The following is a 13,119-nucleotide window of genomic DNA, read 5'->3' as shown; positions in this document are numbered from 1 at the left end:
AGCCAAGCTTGTATCATAATACTTAAAAAGACTTGAGGCTGTAACTGGTGCTAAAAGAGGTTCAACAAAGTATTAAGCAAAGGCAGTGAATACTGCTACTGGCATTTTTTTCATTTTTTATTTTTAATAAATGTGCAATGATTTCAAACAAACTTCAAACAAACAAGTTTTCATTATGCGATATTGTTTGTAAAATCTTGGGGGAAATAATGAATTGAATCCATTTTGGAATACGGCTGTAATATAACACAAATGTGAAAAACGTTGAGCGATTCTTTCTAAATGCACTGTAGATTAAGCTGTAATCAATTAAAAGAGTTTGAACCTATCATCCTTATTTTGTACTTATTTCCTCAAAGCCTTTGGCACTTTTAAAACAGATATAGAAAAGATTATGGACTTGGGAAAATACAATTTACAGTACTGTACTCATAAGGTAAATTTTTATTTTGAAAATGTATTTACAGTTTTAGCAATGTTAGTTATTCATGAATTAGATACCGTAACTAATGTCCAATCTTAAGAGCTAGATGGCGACTTCCAAACAGCGTTACCCAGAATCCATCAGTGTTCCCTTTATTACTTCTTATTTACATGTTTCTTTTGATTTATTAATTTTTTTGTGATTTTCTTAAGAATTCATATCTCCAGATGTCTGTGCTGCTACAAACTGAAGATAATGTGCAGAGAGACTTTTCTGTCCTTTCAAAATATTAGTAGGGACATGTCAAACAGTAACATTTTTATGACAATCCGGGGACAAAGAGATAATAGATGATAAAATGTTACAATAATACATTTTAAAAATCATTTGTTTTTATTTTTTCTAAGCTTTTTTAATGGGACTGCCCATATTCCTGATTACGCATCAGAACTTCAGCTTGACTGACATCTCCCAAAGCTGCATTCCAGATTGTTGTGAAATTTACTGATGTGACGTTAGGCAGGACAAGAAATAGCACATCCAGGGTTGAAACCATAAACTGCAGCAATTAGCATGGCTACTTATACAACAACGGGAGCTCCGACATTTTTATATGATACACTTTCTCTGTCTGTGTCCTTACATTCTCTGCTTAGCATTGCCCCAGTTTGTGACGTGCATTTACTGTATAGAGGTCAATCCACCTTCACTTTCAAACTGCTGACACTATTAAGAAACTGTTAAGACAGTTTTGTTGTAGTCTGGTGCCACAACAGTAAACCCACAGACATTTTGACTTGTCATAGGGATCGCTGGGGAAAGTGGTGTAGATTTATTTTGAGTTTATACTGAGCAACCCTTTACTGTTTGTACAGCATTTTTGTACAGCACTTCATGCCCTTCGTGCATTAATCATCAGCTGATGTACAGACCTTTATAAAACCAGGTGTTTTGGCACTTTGCTGGTCTGGAGCATTTAGGTGTGTGTTAACACAATTTCAAGAGGGCAAGACATACGCAATGGTCTTAAGGAATGAATGGTTGCTGCACATTAATCTGGAAAGGCTCATGAAACCAATTCCAAACAATTTAGACCTCAATGTTCTACAGATAAAGTATTATTGACATGTGATAAGCATTCAAAACGGTCACTCACTTACCAAAACACAGAAACGCTCACCTCAAAGTCAGACCGTGTAATTCTTAGCAAAATACAAAAATCAAGAGCTATATCTCAGACCCTACAAGTCTCACTGAGCATGTGAATCCAAAGGGGAGTTGTTTTTCCTTAATGCCAATAAAATATGTATCTACCATAGGTTGGTAATCTAACACTCATCACTGTATGTACTATTACAGATGTGTTTTCAGGTACACACAGCTGCATGCTAGTTACACCTCACTGCGTAAATCACATAGTGTCCTGTTCAGTGCCATAGAGCTGTTAGTTCTCGCTGAGAATGTCACATGCCATGTGACTAGCAGTGTCTGATTTGGTTTGTATGTGGTGTTCACAGAGGTATAGGTAACTCAAGCTAATGTTGATCCCAGAATGAAAACATAAAAAAGCTGCCATATTCTAGGTCATAGAGACAAATACTCTACTGTATATAACAAGGAAGAGAGGTACATTAGACACAGTTGAGTCAACATGAACACTCCCAGCACTCAACATGAAATGGGATGGAAAGATACTTTTCATGCCCTGCCATCCAGGACACTGCCCTCGCAGCGCGTGGTAGAGTGCCAGTTCCTGTGCTTTATCTGAACAAGCAGGAACAACGGAGAGCTTGTTTTCCGCCTGCGGCGACATGTGTTTTTCACCTGATCCCTTCCAAACTGCAGACATCCCAGATATTTGCATTATTGTAGATAATGTAACGGTAACACGTTTTAATATGTTTGGTTTCTCTTAGGGCGGTGTAGAAAGTCTATTTGATCTTTAAGTGTTATGTTTAAAAAAAAAAACAGAAAGACAGACAGAAAGAATGAACGAATCAGGGAAACAAAGCATTCTTTTGTATTGCAGGTCAACATACATACATAAACTGTAGTCATGCAATGGACACGTTGTACCAAAATCTACTATGCAATATTATATGAGCTTGTGAAAAAGACTAAGCAACAAGCATAAAGTACTGCAGTATATCAGATATACTGGAAAAATGGTCAATACTTTTGCAGGAGGGTTTTGTGTGTGTGTCTATTTCTTCCTTCACAAGCATGTTTAATGGTTGTTTGTGATGTTACAGCCTAGAAGTGAGTGTTACAAAACCTATAATAAAGAACGATGTATTATTGTGTGTTATATTAGTTATATTAACTTAAACAGAAATAATAAAGTACATTTAACTACACTGTGTTGACGATATTCCTGATTCCTAAAGTAGGATTTTGAATTTATTCAGCTTCACTTAAGTAAAAAATATCAATATACACAGGTGTACATTACATATTAAACTTTGTACAAAAGTAATGTACAATCTATAATTATAATAACAAGATATTATTATTATTATTATTATTATTATTATAGTAATTCAGTTGAATTTGCCTACAACACTTGCTCTAAACTTGACCATGACCCATGTAAAACACGAGTAGGAACAGTTCACCTATCACTTCGTGGCTCCTCAGGACTCACCTGCTGTTTATATTTAAACCAACAACATTATTAAACATGCAGCTCGCCTGTGCGCGGAGCCCTGCGGTGTGTCTCCATTTTTTATGAATAACGACCACATGCTGAATCTCCTGGGGAGGTTAGAAGCTGATATCACTGTGGAGCTAGTTGAAAACACTTGCTGGCTGGTGGGCGGAGAGGATTTTTCCCTTGTGATGTGGAGAAGCAGCTGGACGCATGCGCCCCCTCCTCTACCGCTTCTCCCACTCCGGCGCAGGAGCAAATAGGATGAACGTGTGTTACCTGCTTAAAGGCGCCGCTGGTTGTGTGTACAATTCAACCTGCCCTCAACTTTAAGTTAAGTGCAGACTTTACTTGGAAAGTTATACAAAGTGGACATACTCTCCAAAGGAGGAGGCAGGACTAGAAGATTAATGAGGGCGATAGTTTTTGGATGTAAACTAGGCAACAATAACGCGGATTAAAGCCCATAGCGAGGAATGAGAGCGTGCGTTGGTGCTAAAGATGCGGAAACAACAGCAGCCTGGATTTTGACCCATCGGGATAATTACACACTGGGAGCAGCATTCCTTAGCTCAGGACAAGGGTGAGAATGTGCCAGCTTGGAGGAAGACCCAAGCCCGCTGAAGTTTTCTGTCTGGTGGGGAAGACTCTGTGCCATGCTTGGGCTTACACCACTTCGCAGGACTAACAGGTTTGATTTTGTTCTGATTCATAATGTCAAAAGTCATTCACAAGAAGAACCACTGGATCATCAAACTGAACGAGTGCGCGGTTTTAAGGGACGCGTGTGGGAATCTGAATGTGGAGCTGCGCGGCGGAGCGGAGAATGGAGAGTTTCCCTTCATCGGTCAAGTTAAAGAGGATGCTGTGGTTTATCAGGAGGGTAAACTCTGCGAAGGGGAGCTGCTCCTGGAAGTTGAGGGGTTGCCCGTGTCGGGATTACCTCTTTATGACATTTTAACTGTGATCCAATGCTGCAATAGTCCTGTCAGGTTGAAAACTGTGCGTCAAGGTAAGAAATGTGAGCTATACAATTTGAAAAAGTCACGTGTGTGTGTGTATGTGAAAGAGAAGGAGATTAACACACACACACACGCACACATTCTCATAGAGTTCATAAATCACAGTGTAAGTTTTTTTTTATAATTGCCATGTGGCTCAGCATTATAAGCCCGTAACAAAATGGGGATTTTTGTGAAGTAGGACAGAGGAGAGCAGTGCTGCTGCTCATCTTCTCTCCACAGCAGCCTGGAGTTTTCACAGGCTTTGACATGAAGCTGCACTGACAGTCCTCCCTCACTGGTTTGTCTAACATGACTAAACCAACTCTGGGTCAGACTTGGTCACAGATCAGGCCGCTACAGTGAATGCAGGTCCAGAGTTTCTGTAACAGTCACACCAAACAGGGTCTATTGCTGGTTTCCTTTTTTAAATACCATTCACAACCCATGACGACATCTTCGAATGTTTTGATTTTTTCATCTTACAGCTCCAAATCCAAATACATTCAATTTCCTGTTCATGATCTCAATCTAACCGTAATCGTAGAAACTGGTGCCTGAAAAAATGTTGCATTTTTTTGGGTTGGTTCACAAATTGATTTTTCAGTTACTTTCCTGTGTGTTTATGTAAAGTCAGGGCAGCATTGTTTGTAAGAGTGAGACAGCAGCTCCTGGGCAGCTGGGGTTATTTCTGGAAGTGCTCTCTGTGTGTTAGATGAGCTTGACCTATTGCCCACGGTCTGCTGCATCTGCATCTGTCTGTGAGATGGCTGGAGGGATTCAGACTTTGTTCTCATTGTTACCAGAGTGTTTTTTCCTGACCCTTTTATTATTATTCATGTTTTTAATCCCAGCCAAATCTGGATGTACCTGAGAGAATAGTAAAACACAGTATGCTCTTGTTAAATTAACAATTTGGTTAGGTTTCACCTCAAATATCTGTTTCCACACACATTCACATTTGTTCCCTTGAGCACACACTTACACAACATTTGACAAAGCTTGCGGAGCCTCCTGTCTGGGGAAATCATTAACAGAGTTATATAACCATGCTTTAGTTTCAGTGTAGCATCACTGTCTCTCTGGTGTAGGCCACTGTATGTCCATTAGTGGCTTCACAGTGAACGCTTGACCTCTGAAGCTGAAGTCTCGACCCCTGGGACAAGAGCTCAGCACCACAGCTGCTATGTGTTTGCAGGACAAGCATTTGTTTGACCTAAAATCAGAGCAGGCATTCACCGTGGGACAATGTTTACAAAACTCTTTGTGGATTTTAATTTGAGTACAGTTTTTGTAATTTGTAAAACTTTGACCAGAGACATTAAGAATATCCTGAAACCATGTTCATGGCCTAGTGATTAGTTTATTGCATGAGTCAGCAGATTTTCCATGGCAGTAATTAAAGGAGGGGGGTATCATGTGTAGCTCACAAAACCTCTATTGTGCCTCATAGTTTGGTGGGCTCTAATACAGAATTAGGCAGGGACTGTGATCTAACTGTCCGCGTCCAGATGACAGACTGGCAGGATGGATGGGATGTCTCTCCTTTCCTCTCTAAAGAGCTGTGGATCTTTATAACAGGAGGTCACATCACCTCAGTGCTGAAACCTTATCACTTTGCACAGCTAGGCAGGTCAGGGCTGTGGTATACTACAGTGCCCACAGGTGTGTTGCTTTCCCAGAGGAATGCTGATAGACAAACCAGTCTGGATGAAGTCTGAGCATTCCTGTGAAAAAGGTGGAATGTTACACTGCTGTGCTTTTGACTTTGACGTTTTTAAGCTCTGTAAATAACACTTTAAATCTGTAAAATTGGAAGGAAATTAATGATTTGTTTGTTAGTTACACAACAGTACATAAAATCAAACACAATGTGTTTGTGCATGCACACTGTAAAATCCTTTGGCCTGGCATATGAAATAAGTAAATCCCAGTATAGGTAGCCCAATCTAGGGTTTGGGAGATGTAAGGAGACACGGTAGTTTTGATTCAAACTTTAAGCAACAACATTTTTGTGCATTCATTTGTTTACAATATGGCAAACTGAACATATGCCGAAGTGACTACTCGTGGGTTCTGTTTGGATTGTACACACTGACAATACAGACAACTATCACCGGGTTAGTTTGACATTGAAGAAAACTTTAAATGGTGATAATTTTCAGGTAGGTTTTGGAGGGTTTTTCTTTTATTTTAAAGTACTTTTGTAGATGCTTATTTATAATGGACAATGTAAATAATAATAATCCCCAAAAGTCAGGCTGAATCTTGTGTCTGTGTTAACTTTTGACTGAAGTGTGACTCTGTGTTATGTATTTTAATTGGCTGTGTTCCACAACAAGTGCTGCAGCTTCAATTAAAAAAAAAAAAAGATTAAGACGCACAATCTACAGGCCACATTACAATAGCTTATTTCCTGTTCTTTTTACCATAATTGGATGCACCCCATCCTTCCAACTCTCACCTCCTCCCCCCCAAAACACACTCAGTGGTTGCTTAACATGTCGTTTTTTTTTGCCTTCTCAGGGTTTATGTTGTATATTGTTCTATAATCGTAGTTTTGTTCGCTATTCTTTGTTTATATTTATGTTATGAAATTTTTTGAGGGTTAAAGTACAAGTACAGAGCGTTTTCAGACCAATTAGGACTTTGGCCCAACAGTGTAGCTCTTATCTGTTATCATCAGTTGACTCTAGCTCACAGGTGTAAGGTTTTGTTGTCATAGTCTTGTCTTGACTGTTTTTAGTGAGGACCCTTTAACAGCATTGCACCTGTATAGGTGTAAAGGTTGTGCACCACACCATAGATATCATTACATTACTTGACAGTTGTTGCTTCTAGTAAGTAGTGATGGTAGAGAGTATGAGTTTTTGAGAAATGTTTTGTACTTAAGTTATATAATGAATCAAGAAGCAGTGCTGTAGTTTGGATTATTGTTTGAACATACTTTTTAATTGAGTTAGGTACCTTTAGGTAATATTCAGAGAAAACCACAGAGCACCCAGCACCTGAAAGGTTTTGGGCTTTATGTTGGCTGCGCATCTTATTCCTAGCACAAATAGACCTTGGTCATGTTGGACCCAGCCAACAGGAATTAGGACAGCGTGCTAGATGCCAGGCATTCCTAAGAGGGCCTGGAGTTCACTGGTACACCCCAATGGAAAAGACAGATTTTATGCCCAGATTTGTTTTCTTTTGCTTGTTTCACCCTTCACCCTCACTTTCTCACATCACCCTGCTAAGTCCTTGTAATCACGTTAACATTGTGATTAGGAAGACATCTGGTAAATAATTTAAACCTTGAGGATGCCTACCATGTCTTGTTGAAGTGTCTCTGAGCTCGTACCAATTTTGGGGTCACTAATATGTAGCAGACCCTACACTGTGACTTAACAGCAGATGCCAAAGCTAAAAAACAGAACAACATAGTATCATATGACTATATTGCATTAGGGGTGTGTATTTGTCTTTCTCAAAACAATCTTGTTTTTTTTTTTTTTGTTTATTTGTTATTTATGTTTTTTAAGAAAGAATTGGTAAAAAAAATTCTGTAAGAGAATGCTGACTAGAGGATCCATCAGAGACACACACACACACACAGGAGGTGCACAGGTGGAAAGAGGCTGTTTCTGAAAAAGAAGCAATAAGAAACTTAAAAAGTTCAGTTTTTTACAAATCAATTTGAGACCTGCAGAAAACAAAAGACAAACTTAAATTAGATTTTTCACTTATGTGTACAGACATATAAACTAATAGGATATTTTTGTCAAAAGGCTCACCAAGATTTGGATCTCCAGTTGTGTGTTCCCTGTCACACGTAACACCAGGCAACACACTAAATATTTGTGGTACTGTAACCTCAGCAATCTTTATGTTACCCTGTGAGTGGAATCATGAAACAGTAACTTACAGCAAAGGGACTTTTCCACTAGACACAAGCTGGGGCAGCAAAATTTTAGCAACACATCAGGAAGAAGTACTAAGGGCCCAAACGAGCTTGCCGGCGTGAATCATTCACAAGCTCCCATGCAGGGGTGTGTGTGGTGTGCCTACCAATGCGTTCATACTTGTGCAAGCCCCCCCCAACACATTTGTGTTGTTGCTGTTACATATGCCTCTGTGTGTGTCCTGTTCTTTCTCTTTCCCTTTTTTTCTTTTCCCTCTACTCCCCTCCTCCCCCAGCCTGTTGCACACCTCAGTGCTCAGGTGGAGGGAGGGTGAGGGGATAAGGACAGATAAGTAGTGCGGGAAAGTAGAGAGAACACACACACACACACACACACACGCAAAAACACACACAGGCAGCTGCATTTTTGGTAAGTAGTTTTCTCCTTCCCTGTGTTTTCCCCAGAGCTTGTGATTTTTTTTCTACTCCCTGCACGTTTAAGTGGTAGGGCTTCATTATTTTAGTTTGTTATGTCAGTTTGAGCTGGAGATTAGTTAAGTTATCTGTCTCTTTTGTTTGTTTAGGTTTAGCTTCCCTGTTATTATTTAGTTTATAGAGAGATGACAGGAGTGATGACCCATTGTGTTGTCGGAACTGCTTTTTCTCTTCTTCTTGTTCTTTTTGCCTGGGGTCTTTTTTTGCCGGTTTGTTTAATATGAGAAGCTTTTTTGCGGGGCTGGTGGCTCAGCTGCTGAGCATTGAGTTGGGATGTAGGAGGCAGCGGGCTCGAATCCCCCCACCCAGCGGCAAGCCAAGACAAAAACGGGAGGGCTGTGGTAGAAAGGGCATCCGGCGTAAAGACACATGCCGAATCAACCTGTGGAACATGTTCCACTGTGGCGATTCCTAAAGGGACAAGCAGAAAGCTTGTCTTTTAATGGATGGAGGCCGGAACCTCCACAGCTCCAACTATAGTGTCGGAAATGTTGTTTTTGTTGTTATGTTGTATTTGGCCTTTAGGAACACATTAGTTATTTTAACCTCTGTGTAGGAAGGCAATGGAGAAGGCAGTGATTGGATCGGGGTGCCCTCTGACCAGTATGGCAATCATCAACAAAGAGGTGCGTGATAGGGTGACGCAGACTTTAAAAATTAGATCAGAACACACCAGGCCCTCGCAGAGCCCTTGCAGGGGCAAAGATGATGTAGTTGTGGGTTGTGCAGGGTTTTGCGACACCTTCTGCGTCAAACATGAATTCACCTTAAGTCAGGTTCTAGGATCAGCTATTTAAAGGGAAAGAGGTGACTCGTCAAGCGTTAACTTAACAAGAGCAGTGTGGACACACGCACTCTCCTCACTCGCTTTATGGTGTAGACTGCCGTTTTGTTTGTTGTTATCTTTTTATGCACAGATGCTCTTGTGCACAAAATGTGCCACAGACTGAGGTTGACATGACAATAGAATTTTGCATTGGTGGTGCTAACAAGTGTAACAGCAAAGGCGCAGTACAACTTTTTTCATTTAATCCTGAACAATCAGTAGTGTACTACAGAAACTTTGCCCCAGGTGAGAGGGACATATGGTGGAAAAAGAAACAGTGCAAACAGGTAATGAGAAACAACCATCAGTACTTTGGACATGATGCTTCAGTAGCCAGACACATTAATTGTTTTCATACAGTTAACTGTAGCCATGTGAGTGTTTTTCCATGTGTGACATGATGTTTTATTTTGGACACATTGTATTATACTTTAATTGAGCCTTGCATCAAACCTCATATGCCTGTAGCACAGATTATCAAACTGTCAAATATCTAAAACCGTTGTTTTGGATTGAAGACAGAAATGTTCCTACCTATGTTAGAACGATGTCAATCAAAAGTGGCCTGGACATTTAGAAGTACAAGCCCCTAAATCAGGCATGAACCCAGCACACATGGACACGTGTAATGGCAGTAAATAAAAACTGAATGACTGGCTACCTGCAATTTTAATAAGTCATTCATATTACCTTCAGTTCTTAGGAGTACAAACATCCGGAGATATTCATTCTTTAGAAAATCACTAACCTAGGACTCCCACTGATAAATAACTGGGATGTAAATACCAACTGCACAATAGGCGAGTGTTTATTTTACTAAGGCAGTAGTTCCTCTTTTCTGTGCTACTTGTAGCCACAGGGATGGTGTCTCTTTCTACAAACTAAAGATCATAACAACATAAATAGGAAATAAATACATCAAAAGAAACCTGTAGGTAAGAAGTAATAATGAGGAAATGTAAAAGAATAAACAAGCTGCAATCTAGCTGTCAACACTAGACAGTAGCAGAGCTTCCACTGGTGTCGTTACTGTTGTTAAATTATAATTAGTCCATATAGTCAGTGGTCCAGCCAAGTACTCTCTGTGGTGCATGGGACATGAAGGGAGAACAGTCAAGGTATTATAGGAGAGGAGGACAGGAGGAGAACAAATGGAGACTTGCTTCCTTAGGATAAGGTTAGTTAATCCAAGTGTGTTTGAATAGCCATTTATTTAGCTAGGTGAGTGTGTACTTTGAGGTTGTATAGTTTGCGAGATTGTCTACATTAAAAAGTGGACTGAATGCTGTGTGTTTCCCCTTTTAAATAGTGAAGGGTGAACATAAAATAGCAAAGTAATTTCTGTTCACAGTGAAAAAAAGACTTTTAAGTGAATCTCTGTTCATAACTCTGTTGTGTTTTGTCCTGTTTCAACTATAGAGTTTACAATACAAGTGTAGAAAATGTGAATACTTTTAGCTACCATCATTTAATACCATCTTAGTTCTTTTACTTTTTACAATTTTTGTATATTTTAAAATTATCTTAAAATCAAGAACAATAGTCTACCATTAACACTGAACTTGGACATTGATCTGTGTTATTGTTGTTAGGGCTTTAGTGTTACATGAAAATTAATTTCTCTCCTCAAATTTGATCAAACATTTACCTTATTCAGATTATCAACAAACAATGCCATAACTATACAGGGCTACATGATGATTTAATGAAATTTAGTAATATTTATTAAGTATAAAGGCAATAAGAAAACAAGAAAACAACAGTAACAATGTTTGCCAATAAAATGCATTTCAGCTTTCCAGAGGTCTTCACCTGATGCTCATATTGTGAATCTCTTCACAGTGTTTTCTGCTGAGTTTATTTCTTTTCGTCTTTATCAAAGCGCATATTCGCTCAAAGCTTGTTGTATGTTCAGTTTGTTATTAAGCTTCTGGATGTGTTTGCAAGGTGTGTAATTAAGTTGTCTCATGTTGTTCTTTTTCTATTTTCTCTGAATCATAGCTGATTATAACTTTTTCACTCTAGAGTTGTTTGTAGAGTCTCTCATTTTGATCATGCAGAGAACAATTTCTGTGTATAGAGTATTGTTCTCTGTTCTTATCACACCGTTCTTGTCCTCTAAGCCCAGTTCCTTTTACAGCTTTTTGTCCAGCACTTGAAGCTTTTCATGCAGAATGTTGTCATGAGTGGTTAGAACCTTTTTCCAAATCTTCAGTAACTTATAATTGGCCATAGAAGGATTCCAATTTTAAAGGTTCTTGTTGAAAATCTAAAAATCTTTTCTAAGTCCTTCTTTTTCTCATTTGTTTGCTTCAAGTCATCTGTCTGCTTGTTTAGTTTGTTAAATTTGTGGATCCAGTCCAGGCTTTGGGCCAGCAAGGCTTTTTCCTCAGTTTCCAGTTCTTCATATGTCATTAGCAGCTTTTATTAAGCTGAAGCTTTGTGTTCATGTATTCGATTTGCTTTTTCAAATTGTCATTTGGTTTCATCAAAGCATCGTTGTGGAACCTTCTTTCTTTCCACATGACCCCCAAATCTTTACATTTTCATACTCTTTGTAGAAGTGGTTGAGTTCCTGGCTTGTGCCATGTGCCAAGATCTCTCTTTATGCATGAACTTGTTCATTTTATGCACAGTGTTTTATTCTGAAGCTTACTGTGAACTGTCTGGATCTTATGTTGCAAAGCAACTAAGCACTTCATTCTTGGCTTTTGCTACATCCAGAGGTTTGAGGAGATTATGTCTCTCCTTATTGTAGGTTGCTACATTGCCCCTTGGCAGCAGTTTCTTCTGCCTTCATTTGTTGATATTCTTTGAGGAGCACGGCATTTGCTAATGTGCTTTAAATGCTAACTGCCTGATGAACACAGTGGTTGATCTGTAAAAAAAAAAAAAAGAAAAAAGAAAAACTCAAAGTTTACCAATGACCTCAGATTGAAAGGAATGCTACAAGCGATGCTGAATAGTAAACCCAGCCATGCAGTATGTCCATGAAGACATCCTCCACTAGAGCACATCAGTTGTATTATCCGTAATAAACATGGATAGGGTGTAAAAGCAGGACTCCTGTCAAGTAGGTTTGTGTGTCTTTGACATGTCTTTGTGTCTTAATCTGTTTATGAATACACAGAGACAACACAGATCATTCTTTGAAATCAGATACCATTAAATTTGTCTGGGTTTACTACCAGTAATTTTAGCTTTGTGATTACAAACTTGGACATGTTTGATTTTAGGATGCATCACTTTTTTTTCAGACACAGTCATCCCCTTGTTTTTATGAACCATAAAACTGAAGCCAGGCCTAATCACAGTTAATTACACAAACAATACACCTTTTCATAAATTTACTAAGAAAGTATCAATAGCTCTAGGATTGTAAATTAATTGAAAGTAAAAATTACAGTCAATCTTGGTCTTCACTATAAAAGACTTTTGAAGAAAAGTTGTTGGTGCTCACCAGGATAGAAAGGGTTACAAAAAATTGTTTTACAAAAAGGGTTTGCACAAATGCCACTGTCACCAGCCCCATGAGTGGCTGGCCAACAAAAATCACACCACGACCAAAGTGTGTAATAATCTAAGAGCTAACATAGAACCTGTGAATTGAAGCTCAACAGAAAGACAATGTCCCTAAAGTCACAAGTCATTCTAGTAACGAGTGGATAAAGGAGAAAAAAATGCAGTTTAAAGCAGTGTAGTGTCATCTGCGTGCAGAAATAAGAAATAAAATATGATGATAACACAGCTAACACTGTCTCTGCATTGAAGTTGAAGTGTGAACAGCAAATTAGTAGGAGAGCAACAGCAGCTCCTATGAACGATCTGTGACTAAACAGG

The 13,119-nt window shown here is 39.0% G+C and overlaps 1 protein-coding gene across 10 annotated transcripts in view; it reads left to right on the top strand.

The window, feature by feature from the left end:
* The first annotated feature begins 3,325 nt into the window (after positions 1-3,325).
* LOC137139443 (membrane-associated guanylate kinase, WW and PDZ domain-containing protein 1-like) overlaps positions 3,326-13,119 on the top strand; it is an 83,882-nt gene continuing 74,088 nt past the window's right edge. For all 10 annotated transcript variants that reach the window (XM_067526683.1, XM_067526682.1, XM_067526679.1 and 7 more), the window contains exon 1: positions 3,326-4,083. In XM_067526683.1, coding sequence (XP_067382784.1) covers positions 3,786-4,083 — 298 coding nt within the window. In that variant the 5' untranslated portion in view covers positions 3,326-3,785. The remainder of the gene's footprint in view (positions 4,084-13,119) is intronic.

The sequence above is a fragment of the Channa argus genome, chromosome 13 (genome assembly GCF_033026475.1).
Source record: "Channa argus isolate prfri chromosome 13, Channa argus male v1.0, whole genome shotgun sequence".
Lineage (NCBI taxonomy): Eukaryota > Metazoa > Chordata > Actinopteri > Anabantiformes > Channidae > Channa > Channa argus.
Note: the sequence above shows the minus strand (reverse complement) of the source record. Positions and strands in the feature narration are given on the sequence as shown.